At 40.5% G+C, this 21,211-nt stretch overlaps 1 protein-coding gene across 1 annotated transcript in view; it reads left to right on the top strand.

The window, feature by feature from the left end:
• The window catches only part of LOC109870511 (KH domain-containing, RNA-binding, signal transduction-associated protein 2), a 124,380-nt gene that overhangs the window by 21,834 nt on the left and 81,335 nt on the right, over window positions 1–21,211 (top strand). The window contains 1 exon segment of the mRNA XM_020461035.2: window positions 6,165–6,292. Within this exon segment, the coding sequence (XP_020316624.2) occupies window positions 6,165–6,292 (128 nt within the window).

Consider the following 21,211-nt stretch of genomic DNA (forward strand, 5'->3'; position numbering starts at 1 on the left):
TCTCATTGCCCTCTCATTGCTCTCTCATTGCTCTCTCATTGCCCTCTCATTGCTCTCTCATTGCTCTCTCATTGCTCTCTCATTGCCCTCTCATTGCCATCTCATTGCTCTCTCATTGCTCTCTCATTGCTCTCTCATTGCTCTCTCATTGCTCTCTCATTGCTCTCTCATTGCTCTCTCATTGCTCTCTCATTGCCCTCTCATTGCCATCTCATTGCTCTCTCATTGCCCTCTCATTGCTCTCTCATTGCTCTCTCATTGCTCTCTCATTGCTCTCTCATTGCTCTCTCATTGCTCTCTCATTGCTCTCTCATTGCTCTCTCATTGCTCTCTCAAGGCAAAGGTTCAATGAAGGAATTGATTTAAGATAAAGAAAACAATTAGGTCTTGTAGGAGAGTGTACAATGTAATGCTTAAAGTGGCATATGATATTTTATAAATGCTGTTCTTTGTCATACTTATTTTAAATAAATACATTTAACTAGTCAAGTCAGTTAAGAACAAATTCTTACTTACAATGACAACCTACCAGAGAACAGTGGGTTAACTGCCTTGTTCAGTGGCAGAATGACAGATTTTTACCTTGTCAGCTCGGGGATTTGATCCAGCAACACTTTCGGTTACTGGCCCAATGCTCTAACCGTTAGGCTATATTTTTATTGATTAAAGTGGTGTGATGTACTCATATCAAAGCAGGTAATTAACAATTAAATCAGATCCAATATTGGCACTTACTTTAAATGGTATATAATCTATGCTTATAAATCTGCATACCTCTACCGACATGCAAGGTAAATAACATGTCCTATTGAATGATAATCCTCTTTGTCAGACAATGAACATATCAGGGAGGGAGGAAGGGAGGAAGGGAGAGAGGGAGGAAGGGAGGAAGGGAGAGAGGGAGAGAGGGAGAGAGGGAGGAAGGAAGGGAGGAAGGGAGAGAGGGAGGAAGGGAGGAAGGGAGGAAGGGAGAGAGGGAGGAAGGGAGGAAGGGAGAGAGGGAGGAAGGGAGGAAGGGAGGAAGGGAGGAAGGGAGAGAGGGAGGAAGGGAGGAAGGGAGAGAGGGAGAGAGGGAGGAAGGGAGAGAGGGAGGGAGGAAGGGAGGAAGGGAGAGAGGGATTGAGGGAGGAAGGGAGAGAGGGGAATAAGGGAGAGAGGGATTGAGGGAGGAAGGGAGAGAGGGTAACGAGGGAGAGAGGTAACTCACATAAGACACATTTTCCACCCACAATAATGTCAAATTAATTATGCAGTAGCTTGTTAATGTTGTACATAACTATTGCACGCACAGGTACAGTAATTCACTCAAGTCACCTTATTGGGGTCACTGAGGTTATCATTTACTGTTTACCTTGGCATATTCATTTTGACCATGAATTGCTTCATTTTTGGTTTGGTTATGTGTTTTAGTGTGGATTCTTTTGTGAGATAATAAAAACGTATGTGTCAAATTGGGTGACTGCTGTTTGACTTGTTCTGGCTGTGTTTGATGCATTGAGACTGGTCGGATACCATTCCCTTGGGGTCAACTACATCCATTCAGTAACATGCACAAAGACGTAGCACCATAATAAAAAATGACCTCCAATAGGTAGGAGGCATCAGAAGGAAGAACATTTTATTATGCAGCGCAGTGGAACAGTAAGGTGAACCCTGTCGTCTGAAATAGATATTAGGTTATACATATTCATGATTGGGGAAAGAGACGCTTAGTCAGACACTCACACACATGCCAAATGAGTCACAGTTTTCCAAGTGAACATAGTTTAGGACGCTTCAAGTGAGAAGAACTGTCAAACACACTACGTGTATCCCTTCTGACTGGTTACAGATCAGTGTGTCCAACTGTCAAGCACTGTTTTCTAATGCACATCTCAGTACTATTTCCTCAGTTCTAAATTCTAATGGTTAAGAGGAAAATGGTAGATTGGAAATTGAGTAACTATCTGGCCTTTTGTCTGGTTTGGTGATTGGTCTTATTATCAACAAAGATTGTCATGTTAATGAAGAATATGACCTTGTTTTACAAAAATATCCATGCAAGGCTTATTTGGGTGTTGCTTTCACATTGTGCTTTAAAAAAGGAATAGATAGGCTACAATACTGTACATTCAGAACTAATCCATGTTAGGGTTGCACAATATATTATGATTGATATTGCAATGGTTGTTGGTAAAGTCATTTTCTATAAAATCATTATGACTCAAGGGAGTGGGTGTCCTTGTGTTTATTGTTGTTAAATTCATAAGCTCTTATTCAATGGTTGTTCAATACAATGGCTCATATTCAATTGTTGTTCAATTCATATGCTCATATTCAATGGTTGTTCAATTCAATTGCTCATATTCAATGGTTGTTCAATTCAATTGCTCATATTCAATGGTTGTTCAATTCAATGGTTCATATTCAATGGTTGTTCAATTCAATGGTTCATATTCAATGGTTGTTCAATTCAATGGCTCATATTCAATGGTTGTTCAATTCAATGGTTCATATTCAATGGTTGTTCAATTCAATGGTTCATATTCAATGGTTGTTCAATTCAATGGTTCATATTCAATGGTTGTTCAATTCAATGGCTCATATTCAATGGTTGTTCAATTCAATGGTTCATATTCAATGGTTGTTCAATTCAATGGTTCATATTCAATGGTTGTTCAATTCAATGGTTCATATTCAATGGTTGTTCAATTCAATGGTTCATATTCAATGGTTGTTCAATTCAATGGCTCATATTCAATGGTTGTTCAATTCAATGGTTCATATTCAATGGTTGTTCAATTCAATGGTTCATATTCAATGGTTGTTCAATTCAATGGTTCATATTCAATGGTTGTTCAATTCAATGGCTCATATTCAATGGTTGTTCAATTCAATGGCTCATAGGCAGTTAAAAGCTGTCTTTATTTTGGTGACTAACTTTTTATTTAGATTTGTAATTGTTCTTTTTCAGAGGTGATTACAGGTACATATCCTCCGTCTCCACCTGGAAATGATGCTTCCCACCCCACATACCCCCCCCCTTCCCATCCCAACCAGCAAGAGAATAACTACTCAAACCTTTCCAACTTCTGTATTCACAAAGGGCTGCAGCAGGGTATATAGATCGTCCCTGACCTCTTGCCGTCTAAGCATGCTTTTTCAAAGATTTCAATAGTTCGATTTCTGTGCGAGACCTTCCTGCTAGCGGGCTGGGGTCACCTGGCTACTTTACTGCATTCTCCGGAGAAGGCTGGGGTCACCTGGCTACTTTACTGCATTCTCCGGAGAACGCTGGGGTCACCTGGCTACTTTACTGCATTCTCCGGAGAAGGCAGGTGTCACCTGGCTACTTTACTGCATTCTCCGGAGAAGGCAGGTGTCACCTGGCTACTTTACTGCATTCTCCGGAGAAGGCAGGTGTCACCGAGCCAGCCACAGCATTCGTAGTCAGCAGATGTGAGGGATTAAAGGGACTAGAGAGGTCTTGGAGCAGTTCACCTGGGGTGTCAGTAAGGAGTCTGAGGGGTACAGAGTGGCAGGTGTATGAGTAAGCGTTCTGATTTCACTTAGCAGTGGGTTGCTACATTCAAATCACTATTCTCCCTGTTCAACTAGGCCTCTGTATGTGTGTGCAAGTGGAGAGGAGGGGATTTTTTAAAAATATTTAAGAAATCTGGATACCTGTGCACAATTTCATTTTTGTGGAAAGGATCCTATGTGAGTCCCTGGCACAATAAAACGTTCACAGTGTTTAGAAATAATGCTATGGACAAGTCTCACTCCAAAGTAGGAAAGATCTCTAAACCCTATTCAGTTTGATACCCAAAGGCAGTTTATAATTGTGGTGTTTGCTGGAGCCTCAACACTCCTTCAACTTGACAGTAGCTTCACTGAATCAAATTCACAACATCATTATTAAGTGGCGTTTTCAAAGCGGCACTCACTGGAAGTGTCTCATTTTGAGTTCAGTTTAGCTCCTTTATGTGAGACTCAGTTGAAAGGAATGAGATTATGGGAACAAGACAGCACCGGCAGTGTGTTCCAATCCAGAGAATCTCAAAGGGATTCTGTCATGTTTGAAAGAACTATGCAGTTCAATCTGCTGAAAACCTCCCTGAATCAACCAAGTTACTGGGACTTTTCTGTCAGTCTGGGAAACTCACTATCTGCCATGTCGGATAAATGCATTCAAGTAAATTCTAAGTATTACCTACTTTAAATCCACCCTGAATCCAGCCCTTGGTATCTAGATGTAAAGCAACATCAGTATTTTTCAGAGGGCATTGATGACTGTAAAGGATCAAGGACTGAGGCAAAATGTAAGGATCATTAAGCCAAGATGTTTAATATGCAGGCAAGACATCAAGGAAACGCAACTTCCTTGGGACCAGTAGCTGGAAACCATAATGAGTTGATTACTTTACAGCCAGACTCTTGAAATTCCATGTGGTTCCTTCTTCACACGGGGAACTGCATAGCCTGAACTAGCGCCAACATTCCAGACTTTGTAAGCTTAACTTGGATGTCTCTATGGAGACACAATGTACAACTTTCCCCAAAATACTGTTACACTCGCTAACAGTTAGGGCCACAAGAGGCGCAATTCAATCAAACTTGTTTTGCAGCATGTATGCAGTGCTGTGCCCCATGGTCAAACATAATTACAGTTTGAGAACACAACTAGACACGGGTACTTCTACTTTGTGTGTGTGCTGTGGGCACAGGTAGATTGTGAACATTGGTACAGCAGAGCATGAGAGAGGCATTGACTGAATTCACCCCACATGGTCATGCAGTACGTGCACCAGTATGTATTCCTCTCATGAACATTGTTGTACCCTTACAAGCTGGTACCCTAGTGGTTAAGAGCACTAGACAAGTAATCAAGAAAGTTGCTGGTTTGAATCCCAGAGCTGACTAGTTGAAAGAAATATGTCACTGTGCCCTTTAACAAGGCACTTAAGCCCAATTGCTCCTGTATGTCACTCTGGATAAGAGTCTGCTAAGTGACTAAGCAATAGGCTATTTTATATTGCTTTCACTATTCATTCTTACATGGATATCATAACTATCATCCTACACAGAGGCTTAAGGCCTGAATGGAATGTAGAATGGGAGCAGCTTTCTGTTGGAGAATTCCTGGAGTTCATTGAAAAGGAACAAAGCCTTTCAGGTTTGTCTGTAACTGAGACAAAAGCAGCAACACATATACAACCAGCCAACAGCCTCCTGCTGTGAAGCTCTGCCAACAGAATGCACTTTACCCTCATCTTACTCACAGCTTTGTTTGTCATAATGGTGTATAAATAGATGGAGCTGAATTGCTCTAAATCAGAACTGTTGAGGAGGAAAGGAGGGGGAGGGGGCTCTCTCTCCAAGTGAGAGATCACCTCCACCCCCTGCTGCCTGCCTTCCTATCTCTACCATGCCCAGGTCTCTCTAGTATTGTTCTACAAGAGTGGCGCAGGTTCATAATTCTTAATTCTGCAGAGCATTCATTTGCCAGTGACAGAGGGGGATCCCCAGAGAGGACAGGTGACAGCTTCATTTCCAGCTCCTTAATGTTTCCTGGCTGTATGCCTTTCTGTCAACTCTCCCAAGTGCTATAAAATGTATCAATAAACAAATATCATTGTTCGGCACAATGGTTCTCCAACTCATGACTGTTTCGTATGCTTAACCTGACAGCTCATGTCAACTACTCTGGTCGCTATACATAACTTTGATGATGAGCAAGTTATGCTTAGGGACTGAATTATCCTGGTTACGCTGTAACAGACCTGGGTTCATATCTTTTTACAAATACATTAACTGCACTAGATTAAGCCTGCCTGGCACACTACTTACCTGGAACACTATTGAGCTTGCCTGGCACACTAAAGGTGCTATCTAAAACCCTTAGAAGAACCCTTTTTGGTTCCAGGTAGAACCCATTTGGTTTACATGTATAATCTTTTCCACAGAGTGTTCTACATGGAACCCAAAAGGGTTCTCCTATGGGGAGAGATGAAAAACAATTGTTTCCAAGAGTGTAGAACCAATTAAACTGTACAATAAGAAAACAAATAAGCTAGCATATGAAACCGGATCTTCTGTGTCAATGACAAGAATGTTGAGGAACATTTCTGTGGAAGTTCTGTTTGCATATCTAATAATTTATTCTTGAATACCTTTTCCTACAGAAATTGAAAAGTATGAGGGGGATGAGTTGAGAAAAGACGGTGACGTCAAGAAATACCTTGATGTCATCAGTAACAAAAACATCAAGCTCTCGGAAAGAGTACTCATCCCAGTTCAACAGTACCCAAAGGTAAGACAACCACACCTGCACTGTTGTGTTTGATCTGTTTATTTATTCATCCAATTAAAACAGCCAACAAAGAAGGAATACCAATGCTTTAAAGAAACACCAAATGCATATTTGTTAGAAACTCTATACAACGTCAACATGGGGTCTTGGCAGTGGAAAGACAGATGGAATTGGGACCATATTGGCCATCTTGAGGGCTAAGAATAAATAATTACTGATGCCATGTTGTGGTCCCTACATCTGTGCATCTGGCTGTGCTGTGGGATTGACTGGACAGTGTGTGTGTGTGTGTGTGTGTGTGTGTGTGTGTGTGTGTGTGTGTGTGTGTGTGTGTGTGTGTGTGTGTGTGTGTGTGTGTGTGTGTTGATGATCACATTGCAGTCTTCTGTCAGGAGGAGTGTGACAGTGTGGGGAAAGCTCCAGGGTCTGATCCACCATGTCTAGCCGCAGATGGTGGGTGTGTTAGGCACAGCGAGAGGAGCATATGATTGCAGCTGACTCATATGGGATCAGGGTGGGTCCTGCCTGCTTCCCTCCTCGCTGTCTCTGTGCTAGAAAATAGAGCTCACTGACTGGGAGACATGCTGAGGCTATTCATTCATGAGTCATCATCATGTTTGTTTGTCGTTTATTGTGTGCTCACCCACAGTCATCATTAGTATGCCGCTGAAAGGCATCTCTTCAGAGATAATGTTGAGAATTGATGTATCTGAGTCAGGGCCGGCTCTAGCCTTTTGGGAGCCCTAAGTGAAATTTGGCTGTGGGGCCCCCACACCGAGCAGGCAAAATACATGTGTCGACCACTTTTGACTGAAAATGCATGTTTTAAAGTACGTTTCCTACAATTCTACACATTTTGCCATGCTTGCTGTGGGAAAATGTTGCAGTTTTAAAGCAAGTTTTCTGACCGCTTATGTCTCTTACGGGCTTATGCCCTGATTAGAGTTATGGTTAAAATCCCTTGACATGCATTTATTGTGTATTCAGCTGTACATTTATTGGGAATGGCTGTGCTATGTATGGTCTTTCAGAAACACTCAACCCTTAGTGTTGATTGGGAAACAAAGTAGAAGGAAAGTCAAACCCTGAAAATTGTGATGTCAGTCTGAAGTAAATTTGGATTTTGTTTTTGTGTTTTATTTTTGTTTGGCAGAGGATAAACCAACTATTTAAAAATAAAATCTTTGTTCTGATGTGCCACTTTGAGTCTCTGACAAAGAGATATCAGTGTAGTTACAAAGCGCCATGATGTTTAAAACATTACAATCCCATTACAATCAGCTCACCGGAATTTTCAGAAATAAGGCCATACAGATGTAGGATCTTAATTTGTTCACTCTTTTGTTGCTGACTTGTAGTGTATTGGAGTTTTAAAAAGGCTTCTAAAGTTTGTCATTTTCACTTTTTAATGTCAGACTTGATTTGCCCTAATTATTATGATATAATATTTCACATTTCATGTTGCTGCAGGATTATTTAAAAATTGTCCCAAATTAAGATCCTACATGTGTATTATTTTGTGAAATTCATAGATTTGTATCATGGCAACTGTACATGCTGCACAATACTAATATTCTAGCTTTTTTTATTTATCCTTTGTTTAACTACACAAGTCAGTTAAGAACAAATTCAATGATGGCCTACACCAGCCAAACCCGGACGACGCTGAGCCAATTGTGCACCGCCCTACGGGACACCCAATCACAGCCGTTTGTAATACAGCCCGGATTTGAACCAGGGTGTCTATAGTGACACCTCAAGAACTGAGATGCAGTGCCTTAGACTACTGTGCCTATCAGGAGCCCTTACATCAGCGTACATCCCCTTACATCAATGCACTCTCTACAGATACAAAGCAGTACATTTTTTACAGTTGAAAATAGTAAGTATTATAGTTAAGCAGTTAACTGACCTTGATACTTTTTTATGCTACTCTGTCAATATAGAATGAAGGAAGAGGTGATCAATGGTCACAGATTGGAAATATAATTGACGCTATGAAACATTTTGACCATATCTTTGAAGGACACCAAGACCAAACACCTTTCCTTTCATACTTTTCTTTGTCTGCCACCTGTGACCTGTGACTAAGGGGACCTCATTCTACCAACTTCTGGGAACTACTGTAGCTGCTGGCAACCAAGATCTTAACCGACTGAAATGAGATTGAGAGTTTGCATTGTGGATTATCATTCTGTTGCATGTCTTGAAGGTAACTGTACTGAGAATTTTAAATTTAACCTTTAATACTAGGCAAGTCAATGATTGATGTTTGCAAGACTTTTCCCTACATTGAACGAAGTCTGCATGGTGATTAAGGAGGAATAAATGACATCTTGTCCTTTATCATGTTGTATTTATCAAATGATAACAAAAAAAAAACTAAATTGTATATCAACCCATTTTAGTTATCACAAGTCATTGAGAGATCTGTTGCCCCTTAGGGCACCTAGGCCCAGTTTTTCAAAAGTTATTCATCTGGATTTCACCTATCGGATAGGGTTAAATGCATAGAAATCAGTGGCGGTCAGAACCGTTTAAGATGAGGGAGGACAATTTTTTGTTTTCATGAGCAGGGCCTTATTTCTATTTCTATTGCAGCATATTGGATGACTGTCATTCATATTCCATTCACCCAGTTCAATGTAACAGTCAGAGGTTTAGGCTTCATGATACTCAAATGTTCCCTATACCCATCGTGAGGTTGCTACAACCTAGCCTACCAGTTGAAGGTTACAACATAGGTGTACAAGGTCAAGAGAAACATTTGAGGTGACAGACAGTGACACATGGACAGACAGTGACACATTCAATACCACCTTACACACTCTTTGCTGCATCTAGCTGATCTAGGACGTGAGGCCTGATCACCGACAACGATGAGACAGACTACAGGGAGGAGGTCAGAGACCTGGCAGTGTGGTGCCAGGACAACAACCTCTCCCTCAACGTGAGATAGACAAAGGAGCTGATCACGGACTACAGGAAGAGGAGGGCCGAACACGCCCCCATTCACATCGACAGGGCTGTAGTTCAGCGGGTCAAAAGTTCCCTGGTGTCCACAACAAACTAACAAACTATTATGGTCCAAACACACTAAGACATTTGTGAAGAGGGCACGACAATGCCTATTCGCCCTCAGGAGACTGGAAAGATTTGGCATGGGTCCCCAGATCCTCAAAAAGTTCTACAGCTGCACCATCGAGAGCATCCTGGCCGGTTGCATCACCGCCTGGTATGGTAACTGTTTGGCTTCCGACCATAAGACGCTACAGAGGGTAGTGCGTATGGCCCAATACATCACTGCAGGCCAAGCTTCCTGCCACCAAAGACCTATATAGGAATCGGTGTCAGAGAAAGGCCTAAAAAATGGTCAAAGACTCCAGTCACACAAGTCGTTGACTGTTCTCTCTGCTACTGGATGGCAAGCGGTACCGGAGCACCAAATATAGGTCCAGAAGGCTCCTTAACAGGATCTACCCCCTAACTAACCTGACTAACCTTGCCTAACCTGTACTCCTGCACATTGACTCAGTACCGGTGCCCCCTGTATATAGCATCGTTATTGTTAATTTATTGTGTAACTTTATTTCTTGAACTACATTGTTCCGATAATGTAATATCTGTGTTTTATTTATAAAATATGATCCATTTTGTAGAACATAATTATTTTGTGTGATGATTTGGACCTTTCAATAATTATTCTATTATTTGAAAGTTTTTAGTCACTATTCAACAGTTTGATACACATTTCAATGATAACATATTATGAAATGTAATAACAGCTGTTGAAAATATTATCTTACAATAAATCTTTCAATCAAAGTTTCACATTCAACCTTTTAGTGTGAAGAAAAAAATGTAATCACCTTAACATGTTTTATAATATTTCTAAACATTCATTTGAAAATCCAAAGATCATCATCAATATAAACGACAACACTAACCATTGTGAATTTACAAACTAAAAGGCACAAAGTGTGCATGTGTGTGATGCTGTCTTAGTCCATGCATTTGTTTCAAACCACAAGCAGGTGACTGTGCTCTTTGCAGACGGGTGTGTTGCACTGAGAACACCACCAGCTGACTTTTCTATCCTTTGCACTTGGGCAGAGCTGGCACCTCTTCCTCTGCAGGCCCTGGCTTCTCTGAGTGGTGGTGGCATGGCTCTCTTGCATCACCCAACATCTTTCCATTGTCTCAGTTCTTCTGTGGAGATGGGAGAATCTTCCGGAAGGACAACAATCAGGCATTTATGGTAGAGTGGCCAAACGAAAGGCACTCCTCAGTAAAAGCCACTCCTCAGTAAAAGGCACGACAGCCCGCTTGGAGTTTTCCAAAAGGCACCTAAATGACTCTCAGACCACAAGAAACAAGATTCTCTGATCTGATGAAACCAAGATTGAACTCTTTGGACGGAATGCCAAGCGTCATGTCTGGAGGAAAGCTGCCCATCCACTGTGACTCAGTCGCTGGGGATGAACCTTCCTCTACAGTTTGCAAGGAAAAGGTCCCACATATACCAGAAGGCTTCCAGGTGGTCCGTTGCCTCTCTGAACACTCTGGTCCTCTTGTCATCAAGCCTCAGGTAGCGACAGATATCCTCATATCTTCCGACCAACATGGTGGCCTTATACATTGGATTCTGCAGTGGATCCAAAAATATCTCCCCCGTGTGGAGACATCCCACCTCTTCTCCATGCCGGTGAGGAGGGTTAAACCAATGATGGCCTCGAGTTCCTCTTTATTGACCTCTCTCCACTCTGTCCCTTTTGCTGTCGCTATTCTCCGTACTTCTAAATTTGAACACTTTAGGACATCCTCAATGATGATGTCACTAATGAACAGCTCCCAGACAACCTTTGGTGACACAACTGTTGACCCCGGCACAGGTCATGGGCAGCTCCTCAGAATGTTATGGCTTCTAGTCCTGCTTCTTAGTAGGGGGGGGAGGTCACTCCAGTAAGACCCCTTTTTACTCACTCTCCTCCTCAGAGGAGTCCTCCCCATCTGTAGAATCATCTGGGACAGCTGGACTGCCAGGTGAATCCACAACTCCAACTTCACTCACAGGCACATAGTCTGTGTCATCTGAATTGGATACCTCAGAGTCAGAGGCACCAACGGCTTCCTCATCCAGCATCTGGGGTGGCAGGGTAGCCTAGTGGTTAGAGCGTTGGACTAGTAACCGAAAGGTTAGAATTTGTTCTTAACTGACTTGCCTAGTTAAATAAAGGTAATTTTTATTTTTTTAAATCTGTAAAACCATGTTGGTTGTATATCTGGCATCATTCTTATGAGCATCCTTATGAAACTCCTTTTACTCAATGAGTTAAAAAGGAGAAATGAAAACGGTGATTATTGAACTTAAAAAAACAAGATATTTAATAAACATGTTATTCATTACTTTGATTTTATTGCTGTAGCAAAAAATAGGTCAGTTTGACCAGTGCAGTGAATTCCATAGGAAGTACATACAGGTCATATTTGACCCACATATCAAACTTGGGGTAGTGATGCAAAAACTATTTTTACTTACAAAAATAATACATTTAAAAACAAAACTAGGATGTTAGAACATTAAAGACACATAATTTAAGGACTTCCTGGAATAGTAGATGATAAATGTTTTTGAGGTAAACAACACAGCAAAACAACATTATGATCATTTTGACCAGCATCTGCATCCCAGGGTTAAGGGCTTGCAAGTAAGAATTGTATTCGGCGCATGTGACAAGTCAATGTTGATTTGATTTTGATCATTAGTCCAACAGTTGCAAACGGATGTTTCTATTGGAAAAATTCAGCTATGTTCATGTTCTGTTTACTTCCGTTTAAGACATTTTTTTCAACAGAATTGGCAGAATGAATAAACCCCTGATCACGCGTCAACACAGTTACTTTCATAGCAGCCACGTTGTATTCCTTCTCGCATCTATGCACTCTCCTTGTCTTACAAGCATTGTAATTTTGAATTCTGTAAAGTGAGTGTGGAAGAGGTGAAAAAAGTATTGTTGTTTATCAACAATGACAAGCCACCGGGGTCTGACAACTTGGATGGAAAATTAATGAGGATAATAGCGGACGATATTGCCACTCCTATTTGCCATATTTTCAATTTAAGCCTACTAGAAAGTGTGTGCCCTCAGGCCTGGAGGGAAGCAAAAGTCATTCCGCTACCTAAGAATAGTAAAGCCCCCTTTACTGGCTCAAATAGCTGACCAATCAGCCTGTTACCAACCCTTAGTAAACTTTTGGAAAAAAATGGTGTTTGACCAGATACAATGCTATTTTACAGTAAACAAATTGACAACAGACTTTCAGCATGCTTATAGTGAAGGACAGCACTTACACAAATTACTGATGATTGGCTGAGATAAATTGATAATTAAAAGATTGTGGGTGGCTGTTTTGTTAGACTTCACTGCGGCTTTTGACATTATCGATCATAGTCTGCTGCTGGAAAAACATATGTGTTATGACTTTACACCCCCTGCTTTATTGTGGATAGAGAATTACCTGCCTCACAGAATACAGAGGGTTTTCTTTAATGGAAGCCTCTCCAACGAGGAAGGTCCTACAGGTCCTAGTTTTGTCGCACCTGGACTACTGTTCAGTCTTGTGGTCAGGTGCCACAAAAAGGGAAAATTGCAATTGGCTCAGAACAGGGCAGCACAGCTGGCCCTTGAATGTTCACAGAGAGCTTACATTAATAATATGCACGTCAAATGGCTACCCGGGCTATTTGCATTGTGTGCCTCCCCCAAACCCCTCTTTTACGCTGCTGCTACTCTCTGTTTATCATATATGCACAGTCACTTTAACTATACATTCATGTACATATGAACATACTACCTCAATTGGCCCGACCAACCAGTGCTCCCACACATTGGCTAACTGGGCTATCTGCATTGTGTCCCACCCATCACCCGCCAACCCCTCTTTTACGCTACTGCTACTCTCTGTTCATCATATATGCATAGTCACTTTAATCATATCTACATTACATACTACCTCAATCAGCCTGACTAACTGGTGTCTGTATGTAGCCTCGCTACCTTTATAGCCTCACTACTGTATGTAGCCTCGCTACTTGTATAGCCTCGCTACTGTTTTTCACTGTCTTTTTACTGTTGTTTTATTTCTTTACTTACCTATTGCTCACCTAATACCTTTTTTGCACTATTGGTTAGAGCCTGTAAGTAAGCATTTCACTGTAAGGTGAAATGCCTACACCTTTTGTCTTCAGCGCATGTGACAAACAAATGTTGATTTGATTTGATCTCTCCTGGCTCAAAGTGGAGCAGAGATTGACTTCATCACTACTTGTATTTGTGAGAGGTATTGACATTTTGAATGCACTGAGCTGTCTGTTTGAACTACTGCCGCACACCCATGCATACCCCACAAGACATGCCACCAGAGGTCTCTTCACAGTCCCCAAGTCTAGAACAGACTATGGGAGGCACACAGTACTGCATAGAGCCATGACTACATGGAACTCTATTCCACATCGAGTAACTGATGCAAGCAGTAAAATATATATATTTTTTTAAGGATAAAAATAGACCTTTTGGAACAGCGGGGACTGTGAAGCAACACAAACATAGGCACAGACACATGCATACACACACATGATAACATATGCACTATACACACACATACAAATGGATTTTGTATTGTAGATATGTGGTAATGGTGGAGTAGGGGCCTGAGGGCACACAGTGTGTTGTAAACTCTGTGAATGTATTGTAATGTTTTAAAAATGGTATAACTGCAATACTTTTGAAGGACCCCAGGAAGAGTAGCTGCTGCCTTGGTATCAGCTAATGGGGATCCATAATAAATACAAATACCTTTTCCCTTTGTTTGTGGACTTCAATGTACAACACATCAGCTGTATGTGACAAGGCGAAACAACCTTTCCAAGCCAAATTATATCAATACAGCTACACACAGCCCACATTGTTGTCACCATATTATCTAAAGTAATGTCATAGTCAACATAGGTAATAGAACTAATACGTTAGTAAACCCACTACAATCATGCAGTAACGTTACAGTGTAGAGTCAGTAAACAGTTAAGCAGTTTAGTACTCACACACATGGGCCACGGCGGCAATAAATTAATAAAAACAAAATCTTACCTTGACTTGGAAGAGTTCAAGTGTTGTGTTGGATAGTCATAGCCAGCTAGCTAGCATAGCATCCCTCTGTTTGAGCAGGATGTTTGAGTAGGCTAAACTAGCTAGCTGCATTTGCTAGCTAAGTAAGTGAAACTGAAAGTGAAAAACATTACGAAATCTCTCTTTCTCTCTATTTCTCTCTTGCTTCGAACGTCATTTTATTTTGTTCAAAACTGTTGTCTTCCTCTCTCTTTGAGTCAGCTACTCACCCCATGTTATGCACTGCAGTGCTAGCTAGCTGTAGCTGATGTTGCAAGAGCTCTGTTAGGTTGGAGGACGTCCTCCGGAAACTTGTCAATATTTTTTTTAAAGTCTATTGAAGGGGGTGAGAAGCATGGGCGTTCTAGGTTTTGTATTGAAGTCAGTGTTCCTTAGAGGCAGACGGAAGTTAGCTGTCCTCCAGCTACACTATGGTGCTACCCTACAGAGTGCTGTTGAGGCTACTGTAGACCTTCATTTCAAGATAGTCTGTTTTAATCAATTATTTGGTCAAATGTGATTACATTTAGTATAGTTTTATCTAAAAAGGACAACTTTAAAATCCGTAAACATAACTCTTGAAAAAACTAGGCCCAGGTGATTTATGTTAAATTATACTGACTAACTGGAGCCAAAAATGATATTCCAAAACCAGTGCCTCAATAATGTCAAAACCAGTGTATCTCATTTAATATTGTAACACTTTCTGGGCCTGTCTGGGATAGATAGTAGTAGTGTTAGCATCTGGCTCATCTGTATTAGACACGGTGTCCTGCTATCCAAATCACTGGACCAGCTATTCAATTACCACACAGTTCACCTCTCTAATAGGGGAAACATTTATCAGTCTAAAGAATGAGAATATCATGCAGTTATAAAACACTTACTGGAGGAAAAGAGGGGCTGTTGATAGTCTTGACAATTAAAACTGCTGTTGAAATATATTGAAATGTTTGGATTAGGTTCTGAATAACTTGAAAACATGCAGGGTCTAAATGAATCTGTTCAATCAGATCTGTGGAGTTGACAGGGCAGCTCACTAGGAGAGCTATGTACTATCTTCACAGGGCAGCTCACCAGGAGAGCTGTGTACTATCTTCACGGGGCAGCTCACTAGGAGAGCTGTGTACTATCTTCACAGGGCAGCTCACTAGGAGAGCTATGTACTATCTTCACAGGGCAGCTCACTAGGAGAGCTGTGTACTATCTTCACAGGGCAGCTCACTAGGAGAGCTATGTACTATCTTCACAGGGCAGCTCACTAGGAGAGCTGTGTACTATCTTCACAGGGCAGCTCACTAGGAGAGCTGTGTACTATCTTCACAGGGCAGCTCACTAGGAGAGCTGTGTACTATCTTCACAGGGCAGCTCACTAGGAGAGTTGTGTACTATCTTGACAGGATGGCTCCTGCAGAGAAGAGGTAACACTGTAGGACTGACCTGGCTCAGTGCTGCTGCTGGGGTCATGCCCTCTTCTAAATAATTGGTGCCGCGAGACAGACAGGTGATGAGGTGAAGAGGGGGAGGGCGAGACCTAGAGACAGCCAAGTGACCATCAAACACACACACACACACGCACACATGCAAGCATGCAAGAACACACACACATGCAGACACGCATACACACACACACGCTAAGGTGTATTTTTGCTGCATCGTAAGTGTCAACTTTTGACCCACTCAACAGCTGCTGGTTAATATTGTCCCTTCTTGCTTCCATCCTTGTGATAGTGCTTGAATATTCCTTGGAACGCTTTAAGGAGAGGCTTGACTGCAAATACTGTTATTAAAGAGCATTATTGGTGATCTATTTAAACATAATGCATATATAGTAGATGTTAAGGGGCCTTTTCGAAGTTACTTAGAATGTAATTGGTCAATGTATACAACATATGAATGGCCTTTTACACCATGGGTTGATTTGCTTGTTGTGAAACCTTACAGTAACACAGTCATTTAAAAAAAGATATATTTCACCTTTATTTAACCAGGTAGGCTAGTTGAGAACCAGATAGGCTAGTTGAGAACTGCGACCTGGCCAAGATAAAGTCATGACGTAGTATAGATGCAGTGTTTCTCATCTTCGGGTTGGCCATCTGTGAGAAAGTACATTTTGGCTTGCTCAGGATCTCCTCTCTGTATTTAAACGAGTCTCAAATCTCTAAGAGCGGGAGCCAAGCTGCCCTGTCTCTCAGGAAGTGTAAAATAGTAGGAGCAGGCTCTCTCTGGTTCTGCAGTCGGGGACTCAGGCAGAGCTCCAGTTGCATGGAGCCACTTCCTTTGATGTCCTCATTAAAGTAGGTTGATTTTAATTTGTGCATTTGCATAAAGTAGTGCAGGCTGTTCCTGTTTGGGACCCCATCTGAGATGTGCCAAACTGATCAGCTCCCCCACACAGTACTGTATTTCTGGACAGCTGTTTCCACTGAGACATCTTGACTAATTAAAGTAAAAAAAGTCAGCTCTTTAGTTTTGTCCTTTCATTCATATTATATTACATAAAGGTGAAAAACACAGCTTTAACGTAATACTCTTCACAAGCCATATAATACTGTAGCTGTACAGATGTAGGATCTTAATTTGACCTACATTGTCACAGAAACATTATCCTGCAGCAACAGATTTAGTCCATAATGTTGCTTGATCGGTTATTAGGCCATTACATTGCCAAAAGTAGACTACATGAAAAGTGCAATACTGTTCATTTAACAGTGTGTTAGTGTGGGTTTTCAGTGAATTCATGTAAATCACAAAGCTCATACTCATTTCCTGCAATAAAAGAGCGATCAAATTCAGATCCGACACCTGTACATTGGAATCTCTGGAAAATAAGGTGGGGTCAGATAGGCAAGACATTGATGAGCAGTTCATTAAATACCAGACTGTCTCGAGTTACAGTAGAAAAGGAAATCCTTTTGAGAATTACAAGTATTCCAATCATCTTGGCCAATGGCCAATCCTGCAGCGGATTTACACTCAGAATGAGATAATACAGAATGAACTGCCTGTCCTTCCCTCACTCTAAAGTAATCTGAACAGAAGCCCAAAGGAGGAATACGAAAAGCCACTCAATACTATACAGTAGCACAATATCAAATTACTGCCTCCCATTCACCAACCACATTACAAGATCAGATGTGACTTCTTTGTTAACATCCCTCTTTAGCAGCAGCTAGTGTAAGGCTGCTATTGAATGTTTTTTACAGCAGTCTATTTTTCTAAGAATCCCCAAGAAGAATTCTAAGAATTTCTAAGAATGTTTGGTATGCCACTACCAGACTCTACTGGCTACCACTGGATGAGATGGTCCCTGCTGACACAGGCTCCTAAGGCCTCAGAGGCCTTCAAGCAGCGATATAAGTCAAGGTGAAAGATTTCCCTTAGAGCAGAGATATATGCTTTCCCTTAGACTGAAACTGGGGCTGAGAAACGAATGGGGCGCACAAACAACTATCTAGTAATTTCAAGAGATAGGGTTTAATTGAAAACATTCATGTTACGGTTGGAGATTTAAGAATGTGTAAGGGGCGTGGGGGAAAATCTATCAATCACTGGAGAAGTTCTTGAATATCTCAGTATTTTACCCAAATTGTTTTTATTGTATTGTGGTTATCTCAATCCAGGGAAATGAATCTCCTTTGTCACAGTCAGTCATCAGATTATCTGTGTGGGAGATAATGATCTATTTCACTTGCTTTGGCAATGTAAACATATGTTTCCCATGCCAATAGAGCCCATTGAATTGAATTGATTATGGGGAATCACATCTTATGAACGAATTGCCATACTGTTATCTGTGCCTTGATTGGTCGAGTGATCGAGTGCTATAGCGTCTGGACTATTTGAATTTATAAAGATTATTATGATACTGCAAGACCCCACCACAGATGGAATTTGAGAGAGATTTTAGAACATGTCATCTTTGGCAGTAGGGTTGGCATCAAAGATAACTGGGTGCCATCTATCACAATGGCTGCATGTAGAGATGCTGCCACAATTTAGATATTTTTTCCACTAATTGGTCTTTTGAACAATCACATCAGATCTTTTCACTGATCTGATAGGTAAAAATAACATTTTGTGAAAAAAATATCAGAATTGGGCAGCCTGTCTAAACGCAGCCATAGTTTCATCAGCTATGTCGTGTTGAAAGAATTGTTCAAACATTCCCCATGACTTATTTTGTTCTCGTTAGAATACATACCTGAAGGATACAGTAACATACAGTGCCTTCAGAAATGATTCACTCCTTTTGACTTTTTACACATTTCCTTTTGTGTCAACAACATTGTAGTTACTCCACAATACCAACATAAATGAGAGTGAAAATGAGAGTGAAAAGAAGGAGGCCAGTACAGAATACAAATATTCCAAAACATGCATCTTGTTTTCAATAAGGCACTAAAGTAAAACTGCAAAAAATTTGAAAATAAATTACATTTATGTCCTAAATAGAAAGTGTTATGTTTGGGGAAAATCCAAAACAGCAAATCACTGAGTACCACTTTTCATATTTTCAAGCATGGTGGTGGCTGCATCATGTTATGGGTATGCTTGTTGTTGGCAAGTATTTGGGAGTTTGTTGGCATAAAAAGAAGTGGAATAGAGCTAAGCCCAGGCCAAATCCTAGAGGAAAACCTGGTTCAGTCCGCATTCCAACAGACACTGGGAGACAAATGCACCTCTCAGCAGGACAATAACCTAAAACACAAGGCCAAAAATACACTGGAGTTGCTTACCAAGACAACATTGAATGTTCCGGAGTGGCGTAGTTACAGTTTTGACTTAAAAGGGCCTGAAAACCTATGGCAAGACTTGAAAATGGCTGTCTAACAATGATCATCATCGAACTTGACAGAGCTTGAAGAATTTTAAAAAGAATAATGTACAAATATTGTACCATCCAGGTGTGTAAAGCTCTTAGGGACTTACCCAGAAAGACTCACAGCTGTAACCGCTGCCAAATGTGATTCTGTATTGAATCCGGAGTGTGAATACTTATGGAAATGAGATATTTCTGTATTTAATTTTCAATAAATTTGCAAACATTTTTAAAACATGTTTTCACCTTGTCATTACGGGGTATTGTGTTTAGATGGGTGAGAAAAAAAAGATTTAATCCATTTTGAATTCAGGCTGTAACACAAAATGTGGAATAAGTCAAGGGGTATGAATACTTTCTGAAGGTTATATATGTATTGAAAATACCTTACAAATGATATCTAAACCCAAGCAGAATAAATTACAGTCTCTATGGGGCACTGCATAGTAAGTGAGCACTGTGCATTACAAGGGGACTGATCACTTGATAGAAAAGTTGTCTAACAACAATTACTGTACTGCAGAAGAGTTGTCTAACAACAATTACTGTACTGCAGAAGAGTTGTCTAACAACAATTACTGTACTGCAGAAGAGTTGTCTAACAACAATTACTGTACTGCAGAAGAGTTGTCTAACAACAATTACTGTACTGCAGAAGAGTTGTTTAACAACAATGACTGTACTGCAGAAGAGTTGTCTAACAACAATTACTGTACTGCAGAAGAGTTGTCTAACAACAATTACTGTACTGCAGAAGAGTTGTCTAACAACAATTACTGTACTGCAGAAGAGTTGTCTAACAACAATTACTGTACTGCAGAAGAGTTGTCTAACAACAAATAATCTACTGCAGAAGAGTTGTCTAACAACAATTACTGTACTGCAGAAGAGTTGTCTAACAACAATTACTGTACTGCAGAAGAGTTGTCTAATAACAAATAATCTACTGCAGAAGAGTTGTCTAACAACAATTACTGTACTGCAGAAGAGTTGTCTAACAATAATTACTGTACTGCAGAAGAGTTGTCTAACAACAAATAATCTACTGCAGAAGAGTTGTCTAACAACAAATAATCTACTGCAGAAGAGTTGTCTAACAACAATTACTGTACTGCAGAAGAGTTGTCTAACAACAATTACTGTACTGCAGAAGAGTTGTCTAACAACAAATAATCTACTGCAGAAGAGTTGTCTAACAACAATTACTGTACTGCAGAAGAGTTGTCTAACAACAAATAATCTACTGCAGAAGAGTTGTCTAACAACAAATAATCTACTGCATAAGAGTTGTCTAACAACCAATAATCTACTACAGAAGAGTTGTCTAACAACAAATAATCTACTGCAGAAGAGTTGTCTAACAACAATGACTGTACTCCTGAAGAATTGTCAAACAACAAATAATCTACTGCTGAAGAGTTGTCTAACAACAATTACTGTACTGCAGAAGAGTTGTCTAACAACAATTACTGTACTGCAGAAGAGTTGTCTAACAACAAATAATCTACTGCAGAAGAGTTGTCTAACAACAATTACTGTACTGCAGAAGAGTTGTCTAACAACAAATAATCTACTGCAGAAGAGTTGTCTAACAACAAATAATCTACTGCATAAGAGTTGTCTAACAACCAATAATCTACTACAGAAGAGTTGTCTAACAACAAATAATCTACTGCAGAAGAGTTGTCTAACAACAATGACTGTACTCCTGAAGAATTGTCAAACAACAAATAATCTACTGCTGAAGAGTTGTCTAACAACAATTGCTGTACTACTGAAGAATTGTCTAACAACAAATAATCTACTGCAGAAGAGTTGTCTAACAACAAATAATCTACTGCTGAAGAGTTGTCTAACAACAATTGCTGTACTACTGAAGAATTGTCTAACAACAAATAATCTACTGCAGAAGAGTTGTCTAACAACAAATAA

Source organism: Oncorhynchus kisutch, linkage group LG25, assembly GCF_002021735.2.
Source record: "Oncorhynchus kisutch isolate 150728-3 linkage group LG25, Okis_V2, whole genome shotgun sequence".
Taxonomy (NCBI): domain Eukaryota; kingdom Metazoa; phylum Chordata; class Actinopteri; order Salmoniformes; family Salmonidae; genus Oncorhynchus; species Oncorhynchus kisutch.